Source organism: Moschus berezovskii, chromosome 1, assembly GCF_049115385.1.
Source record: "Moschus berezovskii isolate FMDL1 chromosome 1, NW_MosBer_1.0, whole genome shotgun sequence".
NCBI lineage: Eukaryota > Metazoa > Chordata > Mammalia > Artiodactyla > Moschidae > Moschus > Moschus berezovskii.
In genome coordinates, this window is record NC_142460.1 from 94,581,907 (window position 1) to 94,602,868 (window position 20,962).

A 20,962-nucleotide genomic window follows, 5' to 3' on the forward strand; every position below is an offset into this window, starting at 1 on the left:
CTCAGTCGTGTCTGACTCTCCACGACCCCATGAACCACAGCACGCAGGCCTCCCTGTCCATCACCAACTCCCGGAGTTCACTCAAACTCATGTACATCGAGTCGGTGATGCCATCCAGCCATCTCATTCTCCGTCATCCCCTTCTCCTCCCGCCCCCAATCCCTCCCAGCATCAGAGTCTTTTCCAGTGAGTCAACTCTTCGCATGAGGTGGCCAAAGTATTGGAGTTTCAGCTTTAACATCAGTCCTTCCAATGAACTCCCAGGATTGATCTCTTTAGAATGGACTGGTTGGATCTCCTTGCAGTCCAAGGGACTCTCAAGAGTCTTTTCCAACACCACAGTTCAAAGACATCAATTCTTCAGTGCTCAGCTTTCTTCACAGTCCAACTCTCACATCCATACATGACCACGAAAAACCATAGCCTTGACTAGACGGACCTTGGTTGGCAAAGTAATGTCTCTGCTTTTTAATATACTATCTAGGTTGGTCATAACTTTCCTTCCAAGGAGTAAGCGTCTTTTAATTTCATGGCTGCAGTCAGCATCCACAGTGATTTTGGAGCCCCCAAAAATAAAGTCTGACACTGTTTCCACTGTTTTCCCATCTATTTCCCAAGAAGTGATGGGACCAGATGCCACGATCTTTGTTTTCTGAATGTTGAGCTTCAAGCCAACCTTTTCACTCTCCTCTTTCACTTTCATCAAGAGGCTTTTGAGTTCCTCTTCACTTTCTGCCATAAGGGTGGTGTCATCTGCATATCTGAGGTTATTGATATTTCTCCCGGCAATCTTGATTCCAGCTTGTGCTTCTAGCCCAGCGTTCCTCATGATGTACTCTGCATATAAGTTAAATAAGCAAGGTGACAATATACAGCCTTGACGTACTCCTTTTCCTATTTGGAACCAGTCTGTTGTTCCATGTACAGGTCTGACTGTTGCTTCCTGACCTGTATACAGGTTTCTCAAGAGGCAGGTCAGGTGATCTGGTATTCCCATCTCTTTCAGAATTTTCCACAGTTTATTGTGATCCACACAGTCAAAGGCTTTGGCATAGTCAATGAAGCAGAAATAGATGTTTTTCTGGAACTGTCTTGCTTTCTCCATGATCCAGCGGATGTTGGCAATTTGATCTCTGGTGCCTCTGCCTTTTCTAAAACCTGCTTGAACATCTGGGAGTTCGCGGTTCACATATTGCTGAAGCCTGGCTTGGAGACTTTTGAGCATGACTTTACTAGCGTGTGAGATGAGTGCAACTGTGCGGTAGTTTGAGCATTCTTTGGCATTGTCTTTCTTTGGGATTGGAATGAAGACAGCACTTTCACAGCATCATCTTTCAAGGTTTGAAATAGCTCAACTGGAATTCCATCACCTCCACTAGCTTTGTTCATTTTGATGCTTTCTAAGGCCCACTTGACTTCACATTCCAAGATGTCTGGCTCTAGGTCAGTAATCACGTTATCGTGACTATCTTGGTTGTGAAGATCTTTTTTGTACCGTGCTTCTGTGTATTCTTGCCACCTCTTCTTAATATCTTCTGCTTCTGTTAGGTCCATACCGTTTCTGTCCTTTATCGAGCCCATCTTTGCATGAAATGTTCCCTTGGAATCTCTAATTTTCTTGAAGAGATCTCTTGTTTTTCCTATTCTGTTGTTTTCCTCTATTTCTTTGCATTGATCACTGAGGAAGGCTTTCTTATCTCTCCTTGCTATTCTTTGGAACTCTGCGTTGAGATGCTTATATCTTTCCTTTTCTCCTTTGCTTTTCTCTTCTCTTCTTTTCACAGCTATTTGTAAGGCCTCCTCAGACAGCCATTTTGCTTTTTTGCATTTCTTTTCCATGGGGGTGGTCTTGGTCCCTGTCTCCTGTACAATGTCACGAACCTCCGTCCATAGTTCATCAGGCACTCTATCTATCAGATCTAGTCCCTTAAATCTATTTCTCACTTCCACTGTATAATCATAAGGGATTTGATTTAGGTCATATCTGAATGGTCTAGTGGTTTTCCCTACTTTCTTCAATTTCAGTCTGAATTTGGCAATAAGGAGTTCATGATCTGAGCCACATTCAGCTCCCAGTCTTGTTTTTGCTAACTATATACAGCTTCTCCATCTTTGGCTGCAAAGAATATAATCAATCTGATTTCGGTGTTACTGGATCTCAATTTCTACTGCCAAAAGTTCAGAAAACTGACATTGCCCTTTCTTACTTGCTGTTGTGAGGTAAAAAAATAATTTGCAGAGTCATCTGTGAATAAAAGGCCCCAGAAATTCCACATATAACTCCAAGAGTTGGGAAAAATTCATGGGTTCAAATACAATACACGTAGGATCTTGTAGCCTACCCACCAAAACAAAAGGTCTTTCACATGTTTCATTGAACACACAGTGACTTGTATAAGCAGGAAAGCAATGTTTGAAGTGACTCAAATTTATCATTTATAGTCACTGCTGAACTATTGAAACTTGCTTATGGGTGGGAATCCACCCATTTTCGACAGGGATAAATTGAGGACCGTAGATAATCGAAGGGAGTTTCCTACTGATTCAGTGACTCTGTGGAGACTGCCAGACTTCTATTTTCACAACTCTCAGTCTTATGCAAACAGCTTTAATGTCCTTGTGGAAGAAGTTGGTGTAGAGAATGGGAAAGAGGGAGGGCAGGGTTGCAAGCTTGCCTTGGGACAATTTTTCTGCTGCTGACACATTGTTGGCCAAGGGGTGAAAACACAACCAAAACAGAAACCCACCTACTCACCCCTCTCCATCCCCAGAGAGAGGTGGAGGCCAGAGGCACAAGAGTGTGAAGTTGGAGAGCAGAAAGCTACTCCAAGGTTTATTCCTGCATGTGGGTTTGGGGGACTTGGAATTGTATTTGTTGAATCACAATAAATCAAGAATATTTCCATATTGCTATTTGGAAACTGAATAGGAGGCTCCCAACCTCCAAATCAATACAACGTTCCCCAAGAGTCAGCTATTTAGGGAATCTTGGCCTCAACAGGTCTCAGCTATATGGGGTATTAGGAAGATCTGACTAGTCTTCCAGACACAAATATTTCCACTGTTGTGACAAAGTGATGAGGAGAGTTTGGCTGGGTTGTGTTGTTCCCTGAAGTGTGTGGGTGGAATGGCTTTTGTAGTTAGAGGGTAGGGACTGGGCCGATTCATCTTTGCAACTTCCTCACTCAGGAGCAGCAACCAACACCTTCTCCACCCTTCACCATCACCATCACCACTCCCCGTGCCCCCATTTCACTTTGTTCCTCTGAACCTAGATCCCACGATCGTGTCTCATCAGCATCCTCAATTCCCATTTCTCCTTGCCCTCTCACTGAACTAGCCTCATAATCCTTCAGTATGAACCAACTATACATCTGGAATCTCACTGGCATTGTCCAGTTGTTGGGGAAAAAATTGTTCAGTTGTGAAAATGAACACAAAATACTAGGCAATGATCTTGCAGCATTATCTCGCTTACCACCTCTGCAGGACAGGAATTATTATTATCCTCATTAACCAGATAAGAAAGCTGAGATTTAGTTCTTTATCTGCGGTAGATTTGAGGAGCATCTCAGGGGGGAGTAGATTTTTTTTTATGCCTTACTTATTTGTCAGCTAAGAGTAGTTGTTGACATTTCACAATGTCAGTGTCTTTTTGATGCCCTATCGATCTTGATTAAATTATCACTTTATTTGATCCAGATTTTTTGAAACCTAGAAGAATGACAATAGAAACCAAAAGTGTTTGTTTTCCTTAAATCGCTGAAGGTGACAAAATCTGGAAGAGGAAATGAAGGTGATGTTCTAAGTTTCTAACTGATCTCTAGGTGGCAGGTTTGTTTACATCCTGTCATTATTATTGTCACTAGAATATAAAGTTCATTGAATCTTGCTTTATGAGTTAGTTTTGTCCACTGAGCCCTGGTGGCTCAGAGGGTAAAGCACCTGCCTGAAACACAGTAGATCCGGGTTCGATCCCTGGGTCAGGAAGATCCCCTGGAGAAGGAGGTGGCAGCCCACCCCAGTTCTCTTGCCTGGAAAATCCCATGGATGGAGGGGCCTGGCAGGCTACAGTCCATGGGGTCGCAAAGAGTTGGACACGACTTAGCAACTTCATTTTCTTTCTTTCTTTCTTTATCCACTCAGCTCTAAGAGAATGCCGGAAACTGTCCCTTCCATCTTAGTTCTGGAGATGATGTTCAGGTTTTTGGTGTTTTTGTTTGCTTATTTGTTTTAGTAACCCAATTTTATTGTATGTTATTGTACAAGATCCTCAATGGATGTAGGATCTTAGTTCCTGACCAGGGATCCAACCTATGCCCCCTGCAGTGGAAGGGTGGAGTCTTAATCGGTAGACTGCCATGGAAATTCCTCAGGTTTTTTAAAGATATGCTGTCTCTAAGTTGAGAGATGGGATAAACCACGTTCTAATGCTTTCCTTCACTGATCTGTGAGCGCCACCTTCCCAAAGCCTTGCCGACTATTACATGGTTTGTCAGCAGTCCTTTGGGTGTTTCCCAAAGTGCACTCCAATTCAGTTAGAGTCAGCAGTGAGATATAGCCCACAGCAGGGCTTAGCAGGGAATGCAGAGATGGGTGGGGGATATGGTTCCAGCTCTTTCTGACCCAAACTTGCTATGACTGACTTCTAGCCAGTGCCCTTCAGGGTCTTCATCTGCACCAGCAGGAAATGGACTTCTCTTGCTCTTCTGGCCTGTGGGCCAGACCAACATCGTCATCATCTCCTGGAAGAACCCAGGGCCGCCAGACCCTAGATCTTATCAGTCAGAATCAGCACGTTTGCAAGATTCCTAGAGGGTTCACATGCACATCAAAGATGGGAAAGAACTGGCTTCTAAAATGCACAATAACAACCCTCATTTTCCCCTCATTATCCACCCCAGGAAGGGATAAAATACTGAGGGGACTTGGGTTTGATGCCTGACCGAATATATTTCAGCTATGATTTGGGCACACTGCTTGCTCTCAGAACATCACAACAATGAGGTGTTCTCCTTATTAATGAGAATGGAGTTAAAACCCCCAACGCCCTCCCTCATAACTCTAATCTGACTTCTCTAAAGTGAGGAGCAAAAGTCAGGCCGCAAAGAGTGGAGCCTGGTCACTGCTTTCACTTTAATTTATAGGAAAATTTAAATACAATTCTAGGTGGAAGTTTTAAACGCTTTTTAAAAAGCTATTTGAAAAAAAAACATTTAAGTCAGATTCCTTTGGCTTTCCTTGGAAACTTGTCAAGCTCTTTCCATTCCAAACTGCCATCCACGCAGGAACTCTTCTCACCAATTCACAGCTTGGGAAGACCAAGTAAACACAAAGCTGTTTCGTTGCCAGGCGTGACCTCGGTGAAGTCACACCCTACAGCACTAGGCCGAAAATTAGCGCCAGGAAGCAACGCCACCTAGCGCTGCAGGAACACCGTTCACCCAGGTCTCCGCCTTCTCCTGACGAAATTAACCGGAGGCGTGGCTGCTCCCGCAAATATGCCCGGCCACTTTTTTCTGAGTCTCCTAGTTGTACCCCGAACACTAAAAAGCGACGCACAAGTTTAGAAAGTACCATTCGTTTAATCCACTCGCCTTACCCAACTTTGAGATATTCTTAGGAATATATGTTGAAAATTAAGTTCTCAGGCCATTTTTTGCACTTACTTTCTATCATAGTGGCAAATGTGAAATATATAAGTGGCGATTTGAGGCAAATTATTCTGCTTCCCTGCGACTTCGTGCCTTAACCACTTGGGCTCGCCCATGCATCACTTCCGGAGATCGTGCTCTTGAATACCCAGAAAACCGGTGGGACTCTTGCTTGCTGCTTTTCGTCGGTCTGCTGGACAGGCATGGGTCGGAGGAGAGCGCCAGAGGGTGGGACCCTTGGCCGGGCTCTTATCCGCCAGCAAGTTCAACGGAGCCGTAGCCACCACCACACTGACTCCTGGGTAAAAACGTTGTCTTTCTCAGCCTTTCTGCCTAGTTGTGAGTCTGAACGCTGCGAAATTTACGGTCAGAGATCTCAGGGAAATATTCCAAAGGAAATGATGCCAAAACAGGGTTTATAGGGATGAATACAGTCGCCCCTCGGTAATGGTGGGGATCCGTTCTGGGCCCACCCCCAGCCCCTCTCGGATATTGAAATGCGCAAATGCTCAAGCCCGTTAGAATCGACCAGGCGGATAAACAGGCCCTCCTAGCAAGACACACGGAGAAGGCAATGGCAACCCACTCCAGTACTCTTGCCTAGAAAATTCCACGGACAGAGGAGCCATGGGGTCGCTATTAGTCTGACACGACTGAGCGACTTCACTTTCACTTTTCACTTTCACGCATTGGAGAAGGAAATGGCAACCCACTCCAGTGTTCTTGCCTGGAGAATCCCAGGGACGGGGGAGCCTGGTGGGCTGCCGTCTATGGGGTCGCACAGAGCCGGACACGACTGAAGCGACTTAGCAGCAGCAAGACACAGGGCCCAGAGGTGGAGGCTAATGTGATGAGGTCGAAGTGAGATCTTGAAAACCAGGGCAAAAGTTTGATATTTATCCTATAGGCCGTGGAAGCATTTGGAAGTTTCTGCACAGGAATGACGCAAAAACTACTTCTTGTTATATTCATTTCGCTAAAGAATTGATCCTCCAAGAGCCGCTGGTTGGTAGCAGAAGTACAAAATAACTCAGATTCGTGCTTCACTTTTTTTTTTTATTCCCTAGTGGTATTACTCAGAGCTGGACAGCATTTCTTCAAAGTTTGACAGACCTAGTAGCTTCCTGGGCCTGGAAACGGTCATAGTTTAGGATCCTTGAAGAGCGGATGAAGTGGTTTGATTGATTTGTAATTGTCATTTTGACATTCATTCCTCAAAGTGTTTGAGAATTCACAAAGTTCTCAGTAAAGAACTAGATTCTAATCCTTATCCTGATTTTTGCTGATTCTGTGGCCTTTGGGCAAACCACCTAGCCTTTTAACCTTCAATTATTTTCATTTATTTGTACCTGTACAGAGCATGTAGCTTAGGATGGTGTTTATCATATAAAACTGAGGTGTGTCTGGAATCAGTTCAGTAAGTGGTAACTCGTCAAGCTTTTCACCGCATAGAATAAAACAAGAAAATACCACATTGGGTGGAATGTAAAAAAGGTAACTTTCAGGATTCTTTTGTTTTCACTTTACTACACTGAATGGTACACAGCATCTCACAGTATCTCATAGCATTTGAGTCACTATATGAAATGTGGGTGTCTGTCTAAAAATGTTGACCAACAGTGGCTGCCAGAACCAGAGTATATGGTATATGGGTTTAGATTCAAATACCTCTGCCACTTACTAGCTTATGACTATAGACAATTTATTCTATCCAGTTTAATCCTGATAGAGATATGAAGTTTATTTCAAAAGAGTTTGAAAATAAGAAAGTAAACAGAAAATAACTGTCATGAGATAAGAAAGTGCTCATTTGAATGTTAACTGCTACTGCTGCTGCTAAGTTGTTTCAGTCGTGTCCGACTCTGTGTGACCCCATAGACAGCAGCCCACCAGGCTCCCCCGTCCCTGGGATTCTCCAGGCAAGAACACTGGAGTGGGTTGCCATTTCCTTCTCCAATGCAGGAAAGTGAAAAGTGAAAGTGAGGTCGCTCAGTCCTGTCTGACTGAGTGACCCCATGGACTGCAGCCTACCAGGCTCCTCCATCCATGGGATTTTCTAGGCAAGAGTACTGGAGTGGCTTGCCATTGTTGACTAAAAGAGCTGACACCACCCTCAAGGCCTTAAAATGGTTCTTTGGGAACATAGCATTTGTTTGGATGTCAAGAGCAGAAGAAAGCGGCTCTCTTACCCTCCTGTGTTTTACTCGTAGCTGCACACAAGTGAGCTCAATGATGGCTATGATTGGGGTCGACTTAATCTTCAGTCCGTGACTGAACAAAGTTCCCTGGATGACTTCCTCGCCACTGCGGAACTTGCGGGAACAGAGTTTGTAGCTGGTAAGTTGTTAGTGAGTGCCTCCAAGACATTTCTGTCTTTGCTGACTAGATACAAGTAAGTCTACTTGGGGGTGTTTTGCCAATCTTCCTAAACTCATAAGGGAGCTGTTTTTAACCCAAAGGCAGATATCCCAGGAGCAGTGCGGAAGGGTCAGTTGAATTCAACAGGGAAGTACAAAATGTGCCACAGTTTTAAAATTCAGCTCTAAAAAGCATCAGTGGTTATGTATCATGTCAAATTCGAGAAACTTAGTCTCTCATCAGGGAAGAGATCAGTTAACATTATAGTGAAAAGTAGCCAGCTTTTACCAGAAAATGTTTCCTGCTACCATTGTTGGAAGCAAAATCCTAAATTAAATTTAAGTACTTGTCACACATTGTAGTGCATTTTTCCACACATATACTTTATTTTAGTCTCTGCTTGCTCTGTTTTGTTGTTTTAGTTTTGTTTGTGGTTTTGTGTGTGTGTGTGTGTGTGTTTATGTGTGTTTTCTAAGCACTTAGCAAACTACCTGGCACAGAGACACGCTTATAAACTACTATTTCTGTTGCTCTTCTGTTATTATAACTGTTATATTGTTTAGCAAATTTGTTCATTTGTTCAAAATGCTTTTATTGAAGCCCAGTTACTCTCAGGTATTGTATGCCTACTGAAAGTATAGTATTGAATAAGATAAATTTTTATTTCTACATAATTTTGTCTTAGGTGCTGTAAAAGAGGTCTGTAGCAGAGTGATAAGAGATGGATAAAAGGTGTCTATTTCTATCTGAAGGAAAACTGGGGCCGGTCAGGGAACTCTTTACCCAGGATCTGAGCCTTAAAAGATGAGTTGATGTTAGCAGGACAGGTGAGAAGATGCAAGAGGTTACACACAAGCAGGCAGAGCACTTCAGCTAAGATCTGCACAGCAGCCTGCTTTGTCCAGAAAGCGGTTAGAAGAGATTTCACAGTGCTTAAAGCACATGGTGCAAGAGGTGATGAGCAAACAGGCAGAAGGGAAGGGCCAGGTCCAGGAAAGGATGAGGTCTTCAAAGGTGTCTTTAGAGGGTTGTAAGCAAGTATATTTTTTGAAAGATAACCGATGGATTTTGAACAAAAAAGACCAGTTAGGAGACTGTTGCTTTAGTTCAGCAAGCGAATTAGGCCAGGGCTGAAATAGTAGTAAAGAGAAGAATGGAGAAAAGAACATAAACAAAACTGTTCGTGGTTAGAATAAACCAGACTTTGTAGAGGGGCTGGAGTGAGTAAAGAAGAGTGTCATTTTTGCATGTTAATGAGTACTCCTAAATAGTTTCGGTACATGGGTTGGTCTTCTGAGCAATGTAAGCATAGTTCAGTTCAGTTCAGTTCAGTCACTCAGTTGTGTCCGACTCTTTGTGACCCTGTGAATCACAGCACGCCAGGCCTCCCTGTCCATCACCAACTCCCGGAGTTCACTCAGACTCATGTGTGTTGAGTCGGTGATGCCATCCAGCCATCTCATTCTCCGTCGTCCCCTTCTCCTCCTGCCCCCAATCCCTCCCAGCATCAGAGTCTTTTCCAGTGAGTCTACTCATCGCATGAGGTGGCCAAAGTATTGGAGTTTCAGCTTCAACATCAGTCCTTCCAATGAACACCCAGGATTGATCTCCTTTAGGATGGACTGGAGAAGGCAATGGCAAGCCACTCCAGTACTCTTGCCTAGAAAATCCCATGGATGGAGGAGCCTGGTAGGCTGCAGTCCGTGGGGTCGCTAAGGGTCAGACACGACTGAGCGACTTTACTTTCACTTTTCACTTTCACACATTGGAGAAGGAAATGGCAACCCACTCCAGTGTTCTTGCCTGGAGAATCCCAGGGAAGGGGGAGCCTGGTGGGCTTCCGTCTATGGGGTCACACAGAGTCGGACACGACTGAAGTGACTTAGCAGCAGGATGGACTGGTTGGATCTCCTTGCAGTTCAAGGGACTCTCAAGAGTCTTCTCCAGCACCACAGTTCAAAAATATCAATTCTTCGGCTATCAGCTTTCTTCACAGTCCAACTCTCACATCCGTACATGACCACTGGAAAAACCATAGCCTTGACTAGACGGACCTTTGTTGGCAAAGTAAGCATAATTAGAAGGTTGGAATTTTCAGTCCCACTCAGGAGAAGAGGGGGGCTTCCCTGGAGGCTCAGTGGGAAAGAATCTGCCTGCATTTCAGGCGATGCGGGTTCGATCCCTGGGTTGGGAAGATCCCCTGGAGGAGGGCATGGCAACCCACTCCAGTATTCTTGCCTGGAGAGTCCATGGACGGAGGAGCCTGGACAGAGGCTGCAATCCATGGGTCCCAAAGAGCTGGACACAACTGAGGACACTGAGCATGAGCGTGAGGGGAGGAGAGGAGAGGGAGATTAAGTTAGTCACTGATGACCGTGACCTGACCCACTCGTACCTCCATAAAGAAATTTCCATTAGCCTTTCAAAAAGCCCGTAAAAATCCCTCACTGAAATTAATTCCCTTTCCCTTAATAATGGAGAAGTATTTAACGATAGGGTTTTCCTTAGTTCTCTGTGGCCTTCAGACAGCACCTGTCTTCTGGATACACGAGGACAGGGATTCTTAACCTGGAAACTACAAGTTTCAACTGTCCATGAACCCCTCAGACCGCAGGCAGAATCATACATGTGTGTGTCATGTGTGTGTATACCTGTACATAGTGCACTTTTGAATAGGGTGATGGTCCATGGTTTTTAAACTGGTTCTCATGGATCCCTGACCTTAACAAAGGAATGCAGAGCAATGGAAAATGCTAAGTGTTCACTGGGAACTCTTCACTTTTAAAAGATAGCAAAGGCCGCACTCAGCAAATAAGCAGAAGGTATGATAAGAAGTACATTTATATTTGGTCTTCATTCCTGGTTCCTTGATACAAGAGTTTCTAAAACCCTGGTGATTTCTTGAGTGGTAGGGGCAAGAGGAGTGTCTTTTATTATTCATAACAAGCCCCTTTCAACCTTACTAGGTTGGACTTCCCTGATAGCTCAGTTGGTAAAGAATCCACCTGCAATGCAGGAGACCCCGGTTAGATTTCTGGATCGGGAAGATCTGCTGGAGAAGGGATAAGGCTACCCACTCCAGTATTCTTGGGCTTCCCTTGTGGCTCAGCTGGTAAAGAATGTGCTCACAATGTGGGAGACCTGAGTTTGATCCCTGGATTGGGAAGATCCCCTGGAGAAGGGAAAGGCTACCCACTCCAGTATTCTGGCCTGGAGAATTCCATGGGGTCGCAAAGAATTGGATACAACTGAGCAACTTTGAATTTCACTTTTCAGCCTTACTAGAGTTTATGCTAATGAGGTGACCTGAGGTTGCTCTGAGAAGGATGGACAGTGCTTCTGCCTGGGAGCTGATTGCCACAGGAACCTACCCTGTGATTTGAGGGTTGGGAATTTCTGAAACTCCTCCCCCAGCCTCTGGGGATGGGAGGTGTCCTGGAGACTGAGCTAGTCACCGGTGCCTGACTATTTAACAGTGGCGCCCACGTAATGAGGCCTCCATAAAAACCCATTCGCAGATTTGGCATCTGAAGTGGGGGCAGTCTCTTGATAGTGTCAGAATAGAATTGAATTGTGGGACACCCAGTTGGTGTCTGGGAAGTTGGAAAACTGGTTGTTGGTGTGAGAAAACCCACATATTTGGTGTCAGAAGTGTTGGTAGTGAAAGCAGTTCAGAGACAGGTGGCTGCGTCATCCATCATGTGCTTACTGCTTATGGCTGCTGAGATGAGAACAGGAACGGGTAGTTGACTCTCCCTCAGATTTGAGATTCGGGAGCAGCTGCAGTGCACTTTGATGTTGTCAGAGTGTGGAATGGGTATACTCTGTGGTTTGAGCCAAATGGGGAAAGAGGTGAAGCTATGAGCTGGATGGTGGACTGGGAGAAGAGGAAAGAATCAAGGGGCTAGAGGGGTTTACAGAGCTTGGACCAAGCAAAGTGGGAACAGTGGGTGGGAGGTCACCATTGGAAGGAGAGATTAATGTCAAAGAATGATCAGGTATGGGGTTAGAGGGGTGGGTGTTCTGAGTGGTGGTCGAGGACGACATGACGAGAATGGTGACTGAATTGGCTGTGTGTACTCTGGGTGACTGGACCGTCCAGTGTTGGTGGTCACATGAGGGTAGTAGATAGCCGTCTTTGCCTAAAGATCAGGGGAACCTTTCTGAAGATGACCTGTTATCCTTGAATAGGACCTCTTCTTGGCATTTTGGTAAGAAGCGTAGCTGGCTCCGAGTGCTTATCTCACTGGAGTCACCTGCCCCGGAGACTTAGTGGCTGTGTGGAGAGGTGCGGTCGAGAGGCCTGGAGCAGCTTGGAGGGATAGCGCCTAGAGCAGAGGCCTCTGGTTTATACATACACTGGGCGTTTTTTTATTCCTTTAAATTCTTGTACAGCTTAATTGTGAGTGTTTATAAATGTTTTATGTAAGTTCTAACTTTGTAGTAGTTCACCAGTCCTGATTGGAGTGAGTCTCCTTGCTGAACTTTGCTTCTCCCCTCAGTCCCTTTGGCTTACAGTTATTCTCCAAGGGTAAAATGAGAAGATTGTAATGCATCTTCTCAGTCGCTTCCCACTCCTATTGTTTCTGGTTCCAAGAAATGCATTTAGCCTGTGGAGTTTTACAAAAATCAGTACTTGAAAAAGTGGTTGACCTTTTGAAACTTTAGTAGAGATCTTTTCTTTTTTTTTTAGGTTAGGGGAAATCTATGTAAATCAAGAAAGCTTAAATTCTGTTTTAGGTGCTTATATTTTTAGTATTCTAAGTAATGAATTCACTCTCTATACTACCTCTTAAATAGCAGTACTTTTTTTTCCCCCTATGGACAGAGAAGCTTAATATTAAATTTGTGCCTCCTGAGGCTAGAACTGGACTACTGTCTTTTGAGGAGAACCAGAGAATTAAGAAACTCCATGAAGAAAACAAACAGTTCCTGTGTATACCAAGGAGGTGAGTTGAAAATGTAGGATATTAAAAGGCATAACGAAACCACTAAATGTAAAATTTTTTATTTGGTGTTCATTTTTTTCTGCTTTTTTTTCCTCAACTGCCGTTATTAAATCCAGTTACCCTATTTCATTTTGGTAACTCATGTGGGGTTGTTTTTTTTTTTCTTCTTTATGATTGTTTCAGACCAAAGTGGGACCAAAAAACTAGCCCAGAAGAACTCAAACAGGCAGAGAAAGATAACTTTCTAGCATGGAGACGTCAGCTTGTCCGGTGAGTGTTCACCTCCATGAAGAATTTTCTTGAAATTTTGAGTTGGGCATGTTGGTGTGCTTGCATTGCTGTTTGCATTTTTAAGGCTTTGTTCTTTTAAAGAGAAATGGTAGATTTCATCTTATAAGTGCAAATTGGTGTGTGTGCAAGCCACATTGCTTTGTGCATGTGTTTCCTTGCACAGAGATTGTGAGTTCATTGCTGCATTCCTGGCCTGTCTCCTTTTCATGTCCTTCTCCCGCCTTTTGTCAATCTGGAGTTGATCGCTGCTCCCTGGAGCCTTCTTCCAATGTGATGGATAAACCTCTAGAACTTAAAAGCTTAAGTAGAAAATTTAAATTTGATTTACATATTAACTCAACAGAAAGGATATAAAAATCATTTGACAATTAATATTTGTGTGCTTACTTTTTAACGCAGTGAATTTGAGTATTTATATTACTTGAAACCTAACTATCAAAATCTAGCAGAAATATAAACTTCTCATTCTAAAACCAGGTTGGAAGAGGAAGAAAACCTGATATTGACACCATTTGAAAGAAATTTGGACTTTTGGCGCCAGCTCTGGAGGGTGATTGAGAGAAGGTAGATTACCATTTTCTTTTTGTGTGAGGAGGATGTGGTGGTGGTGGTACATTAGTTTTGCATGTTACATGTGTTTGTGAGCCCAGGGAGGGGTTAAGGGAACAGGATCAAGCTATACAAAGGGCTACTGAGAACTAGTATAAAAACTGAAACTGTGAGCCTGCATTTCTTTTAAAATATGGGGGGGGGGGTTGTTATTAATAAACACATTGATAAACTTAAAATAATGGTTATTGTTTTCTGTAAGAAGAGTTGTGAAGCACCTATAGTTATTTCAGCAAATGTATACAAATTCATACTAGTAACATGGAAAACACAGGTGTGAAAAAGGATTGGTGTCTGCTTGCAGAGAGCAAATGTGTTTTGGGGAGAGGTCAAACACCAGGGACACAGATAGATGAAATGCAATCCTTCCACTAAGTTGACGAAAATACCTAGTAAAATACAGGATGGAGTGTGAGTCCTACTGTGTTTCAGATTGAAGGATCACGGGCCGAGTCAGAGCAGAAGGAACAGTTAATAGTATTGGGGGAATTTAGGAGTGATTTGTTTCAACTGGGACTTGAAAAGAAGCGAATGACCTTGATAAGTTGAGAATGGGAGATTTTCGATCATTGCTATGTCCTGATTTTTAGAAATTGATGAATCAACTTTCTTCAATCTCATTCTTTGTTATTGCTAAAGGTTTTTTTTGTTTTTTTTTTTGGTCAAAAGAGTGTATGAATTATTTATAAAGACCCCTTAAATTAACCTTATATTTGAAATGATGCTTTTAACAACAAGCCTTTGGGGGGCAGAGGTGTGTGTGTTTAATCTAAAATACACCCAGTAAGAACGTTAGGAAACAGGATATTTTCACTGGGATTCTTGGGAAAGAATATTAGCACATTTAGCATTATTACCAAGAAAAAGGACTTGGATTAAATTTGTAAAAGTCACTTACATTTCTTTTTAGGGTGATGAAAATGCTCTGGAATTAGTGGTGATAGTTATACAACTTTGTGGCTGTATTAAAAACCAGTAAATTGTATACTTTTAAAAGGATGAATTTTATGATAACGTGAATTATCTCTTTTTCTTAAAAGTCACTTACATGCCTCCAACCCATCTTGCTCCCTCAGTTAGAGAGAGTCATTGGGCTGGGATGTGAGGAGGTGAGAATATTAAGGCAAATCTCTAAGCCTGAAGGAAGGGGAAGGTTGCTGCTAATTGCCAGGCTCCATGCAGACCTCTTAGATTGACCTAGGTTTGAATGGGGCTTGGGAAGACCCATTATGGTTCTTTTGGGGGCTGGAGTGGACTGATCTCTTCTTCATGCAGTTAGGATGTATATTGCTGAAAATGTCTGTTTTCTTACTGAAAATGCCGTTTATTATTTCCAAAGAGAATTGGTAACAATGTGAAATATTGAAACTTCAACCTTGAGGGAATGCCCCCATCTGCACACTCTTAGTTTATTTTTTAATTCTAGATTTTCTCCTATTTCATATATTGTCTGTCTTTTTCTACATTTCTTTATTTCCCCTATTTATTCTGGTTTCTGTCTTTTGTGTAAGAGGCTCTCCACAGGTGTCAAGTGATGTTTGCCATCTGTTCATACTTAAGAAAACAAAGTGTTACAAAGCTGATTGACCAGACTTCTGTTTCGGTGATTTTGCCACCAGGTGAACTTCTCTGTATGGTGACTGAGCAGGGACCAAGTTTATTTTGTTGGGATACCCTAAGATGTTAGTATCTATGGGTGTTTTCCCTGGGATCAGTCAGTTTCTTAAAGAGAAGCAGGATCGTCTGCCAGGAACGGGGTAAAGGTGATAATATACTACACGGGGGCTGGGCCTTTCTGCCATTGCGGGTATATGTAGACGTCCGTTAATCCTCCTCTCTTCAGTGTGTCTTCTTTTATTACTGGTGTGTCTAAGCTGGTTATTCTTTCTGCCTGTTTGGCATGTAGACATAATGTTTATGCACTTTGGTTCATTAGACTTTGTCCATTTTTTGCAGTCATTTTTGCATTTACTGTTAAATCCTTACAGTTAGAAAGCAGTAGATATTACCTTAATATCTACTTTCCCACCTTCTCCTGTGCTTGAGGTCTTAGGCCTCTCAGGTTCAGCTTCTTCACAGTAAAGCCTGGCTTCTGCCATGGGATAGGGGGCTGAGGGGCTGTGGGGTGAAGTGTGGCTGCCTGGCTGACTGGAACAAGGGAATGGACCTAATCACTCCCTGTTCAGAGTGACTTTAGCCCCACTCCTTGCCCTTGTCTCAAAGCTGCGTCTGATGCCTCTGATCCTGAGCTTCCTCAGAGCTCTGGAGCGTGAACAGGCCTGCTTCTCATTCGCTGACTTTCTGAGTTGCTCTTCTTTTTGTCCTAATGAGTTCCAGCCTTTACTTTCATTTTTGTAGGTTTTGAGAGGGAACAAAGGTAACCATATGGGTTCTTCATGTTTAACAGGAAGGCCCGTCCCTTATTTTTTATGCCCCTAGATAAGGTGTTTGTTTCCCCAGAGTGTAAGCCTGGACCTGTTGAAACTTGTAGCTTCAATTGGATTACAGCATCACTTGTTCTGTTGCTCTATCACATGGAAGTGGATCTGAATTACATAAAAATATTAATAAAGTGACTCCTACCATGTCTCTTAACAGGAAATATTTATTGATATGTTCTGTAAAACAGCAGATGTCTCCTGTTTGGTAACAGGCTAGCTATGTCATCTGCCTCTTTAATTTCAAGAATAGTTACCAGAAAGGATTTGGTGTATAACATTTTATTGAAATGCAGGAAACTGCTGAGGCACGGAGGGCAGAATGCTGCTTCCAGTCAGGCAAGGTGTTTCCATTGCGTTGCATCAACCCTTCCCAGCACAAAACTGGCACTTTGCCCTGCATCTTAATTCAGTACACGAAGCAAGACATCTTAAACTTGTCTTCTTTTATTACTAGTGTGTCTAAGCTGGTTATTCTTTCTGCCTGTTTGGCATGTAGACATAATGTTTATGCACTTTGGTTCATTAGACTTTGTCCATTTTTTGCAGTCATTTTTGCATTTACTGTTAAATCCTTACAGTTGGAAAGCAGTAGATATTACCTTAAAGAAGGAAATACTAGGACCCACTTAACTAGAGAACTTTTTAAGCATCTTGTCATAAATTACCAAGTCTGTGAGTTCTTTACTCACAAGATTTTGTTGGAAATTTATTCTGAAGGAAAATGCAAACCCAGATTTGTCAGAAGCCCTGCCCTGAATGGTAGCCTTGATGTGTTCAGCAGAGTTGCCTAGGAGTTACTTCAGGAAGAGCAAACCGGACAAGGATTGGGAAGACTGCTGGAAGGTGCTGGTACATGCGCAGCTTGTTCCCTCCAGCGGTGGTCACAGTGTCTTTCCTAGCCGCAGAGGCTGAAGGCAGGGAGGATCCTACCGGAGAAGTGCAGTGTTTATTCACACAGTGCTGGCCTTCTGGTCCCCGCTACCTTTGTGAGGAATTCCAGGGACTTGCTGTCTGCGCGGAAAGTGTTCATATTTGCTCCATCATCTTCTGTGTGATGAAAGGGGTTGGATTCATCATTTCCTGCTTCACCATGGCAGCTTAAGTTGATGCTTCACTGTTTTGAATTTTTGCATTTAAGCACATTCTTGAAACTGGTGGATGATGATTTGCTAGATGTCAGAAGGGTTTAAGTGAGTTTTATAGTGGCAGCTGTGATCAGGTGATATATTAGGGCTTTTTGAGGCCTTAACACAAGTGTTGACTGGGTGCTGAGCATACAGTAGACCTCACCTTGGGTTGAAGTCTTTGGAATAACTCTAATCTTTCCAGGAGAGATTACTGGAAGGTATAGTTAAAAATTTTAGCATATTGAGAACAGGAAAATGTTATGATTACAGCATGATCTCTGGTCCAGAGTGCTTGAGTTCCCCTTCAAGCGCCATCACTTAGTACCTTGTGACTTTGAATAGACCAGTTAGCTGTTCCAAGCTTCAGTTTCTTCACATTTAAACTGTGGGAGAGGGTGATGGTGGGACGATTTGGGAGAATGGCATTGAAACATGTATATTATCATATGTGAAACGAATCGCCAGTTCGGGGTCAATGCATGATACAGGATACTCGGGGCTGGTGTGCGGGGATGACCCAGAGGGAGGATAAGGGGAGGAGAGAGGTGGGAGGGGGGTTCAGGAAGGGGAACTTATGTACACCTGGGGCGGATTCATGTCAATGTACGGCAAAACCAACCAATATAATATTGTAAAATAATTATTCTCCAATAAAAAAAAAAAGAAAAGCCAAAAATAAATAAATAAACTAGGGATAATTGTACCTATTGAAAGTTAAATATATCAGTGCCTAACATATGGGAAATGTTTGCTTTCAATACTATTTCCTTTCACTTCACAGTGATTGGCGTGTCTCACATTTGTTTTTCAGTGATATCGTGGTCCAGATAGTAGATGCTCGAAATCCGCTCCTGTTTAGGTGTGAGGATTTGGTAAGTAAAACGTGACAAGGTTCAAACTTAAAGTTCTTGGAGCAGCAGTGGGAGAACAGTATCACTGACAGCAGTGACTCTAGGCCCGCCTTTGCACCCTATCAGGTCTCCCACTCCTTCCAAGGCAAGCAGCTCGCATAGTGGTACCCTTTAGACAGATGTATTTTTCAGACAATTATTTCCATCTGCAGGAATGCACAAACACTTGAACTTTCTAGGTTTTAGTTTAGAAGCCACTTTGTTCAGAGGCAGTTGCCACTGTTTCTCATTTTTGAAGGACAGTAAATGAAAGAGCATTTTGCTGATTTTGGCGAATGCCTAGTCCCTCATCCCACTCAGCTTTCTCTTCTCACACCATAGTTACTACCTTCTGTGGTATTCTACAGATAATCTAAGTTTGTAAAGTACTGCAGGGGGTCATCATCAAGGTGTAAGGATCACTAGAAATGAGGCAATAAAGATTTTGAATTAATAAGACTGAACACACATGAAGTATTCCTACTTCTGTTTGAGGACCATAGTAGAACCATTATTTTAAAATCTACTGGTGAACAACAAAATTCAAAACAGGGAAACTCTTACGTATTCAGCTTTCAATATTTTTACGATATTTCCTAATGGAAAGCTGTGCTTGGGAGTTAAGTTAATCACTGGGTCTTATTTTCCTTTTAGACTTCAAAAATATTTTTTGTAATAAAAGGTAAGATTATTATTGACTGTCATCGTTTGGCTTGGAAGTAGTTCTTGCTGACTATCTTTTTTTTACACAGTTCTTTATTTTTTTTAAAAGAAACTGTATCATTTGAAGAAATGAGGGCAGGAAAGCATTTCTTTTTTACCCTTTAGTTTTTTTATGTGAAGAGTTTGTAAGTGTATGTGACCTAACTTCATTTCAAAGCCTGCTGAAAGGATCCACAGAATGTACCATGATTAAAAATCTTTTGTATTAGGACTGTTTTAAAACTGGGGACAGTAAGACCTTTTAGTAATAGCTACTGGGGGAAGCGGCTCTTCAGTATAATTAGCCAGATTCTTCCCCATTTGGAGAAATATCTGAATATCTTTGTCTTGCCTAGGAATGTTATGTGAAAACCATTGATGACAACAAGGAGAACGTTATTCTGGTAAATAAAGCAGACTTGTTGACTGCCGAGCAGCGAAGTGCCTGGGCTGAATTCTTCGAAAAAGAAAACGTGAAGGTCATTTTCTGGTCCGCTTTGGCTGAAGCCATTCAACTGCTGAGTAACTCTAAGGTAACTGGGGACTTCTTCAGGTTGGGCTTCAGGGAGGAAGATTTCGGTTTCTGTTAAGTGCGCTTTGTTTGCTTTTTCTTATTGTTGATTTGTGGGGCTTTATTTGTAGTAGGGTAGTATGATGACTTACAGAAAAGAGAGTCACAAAGTTGCTTTCTCTGAAGACACATAATGTTTTTAAATGTTAGGCAGAAAGTTGTATAGGACGTTTCCTAATGACTTTACAGTTGCTTTTAAGAGAAGTCAAAACCAAAATTCAGATACAGCTGAATGTAATAACTTTTCTGGACTCAACTAGAACCTCTTTTGACTTTGTTTTGAAAACAAAGAAATGAGGTAATACTAAATTAAGATATACCATGTGTTTTAACCCAATTTTGATAGAAACCGTTTAAGAGTTATTTTCTAATAAAAATTACTGATAACCAGCTATGGAAAAAACTTAGCAATAGCATCTTAGAGCCGAAAGACACTGAAAGTCGTATCTTTTCCCATCCACCTCCTTTTGTCTCACCTCTATTTATCAGCCATTGCTGACTAGTTAATGGCCTGAGCTGGGTGCTCTGAATACAACCCCTTCTTGTTGGTGAGCTCACAAGTTAGTGAGCTCTACCTCTGTGAAGGACTTCTTCCCTCCGCCTCCCTGGCAGACAGTCACATACCCTCTGGGGCCATACGTACCAGATGTCTCATTCTTTTTCTCTCCAGGGTGAAAGTTCTTCATTCAGTCCAGTGAGGCTCAGCTCTCCTAACTTTGATCTAAGCCTCATACTTCCTCCCTGTGTTCTCTTTTCTGCAGAAGATGCATTTTTCTGCTTTGCTGCTCCTTATAGACATGTCCTCCAGCGCGCTCCTCACCCTGAGGGCCTCTCTGCCCGAGTCAGGAGAGCACCTGAAATGGGTGGCCACTGATCTAGTATGGTCTTTCAGGTGTGATTTGCCCAGGGCACGTGTTCTTATTTCTTGTGATCAGGATACTCCCAGGAATTCAGAGCTTTTGTTAATTCACCTCCTTTCAAAGGAGCTTATGCTTTTGGCTCATTAAACCTATGAACAACCATATCCCTCAAATATTGGGTTGGCCAAAAAGTTTGTTTGGGTTTTCCCATACTACCTTAAGGGAAAAACCTATATGAACTTTTTGGCCAACTCAGTATTTAAAAGATAAGATTTTACCAAGCAGAGCTCATCTATCTTTACATGTGGGGAAAGTTTTTCACTTTATTTTTAGCTCAGCTTAGGACATGTTCCTCTTAAATATTAGTGGTTTGGGGACAACGTAGGATTCATTTTGGATGTGTCATTTGCTTTTCTCTTCTTCCAGCGTTGAATCATTTGCAGATTTTGTGTTGGCCCATCTGTATATTCTTAATGTTCATTGATAACGCTGTTGAGTAGTCTGGGACCG

General features: G+C 42.7%; 1 protein-coding gene across 1 annotated transcript in view; it reads left to right on the forward strand.

Moving 5' to 3' along the window:
• The first annotated feature begins 5,776 nt into the window (after positions 1-5,776).
• The window catches only part of LSG1 (large 60S subunit nuclear export GTPase 1), a 29,686-nt gene continuing 14,500 nt past the window's right edge, over positions 5,777-20,962 (forward strand). Inside the window, 7 exon segments of the mRNA XM_088838042.1 lie at positions 5,777-5,956; positions 7,865-7,991; positions 12,841-12,961; positions 13,145-13,231; positions 13,730-13,816; positions 18,241-18,301; positions 19,378-19,554. Coding sequence (XP_088694168.1) covers positions 5,858-5,956; positions 7,865-7,991; positions 12,841-12,961; positions 13,145-13,231; positions 13,730-13,816; positions 18,241-18,301; positions 19,378-19,554 — 759 coding nt within the window. The 5' untranslated portion in view covers positions 5,777-5,857.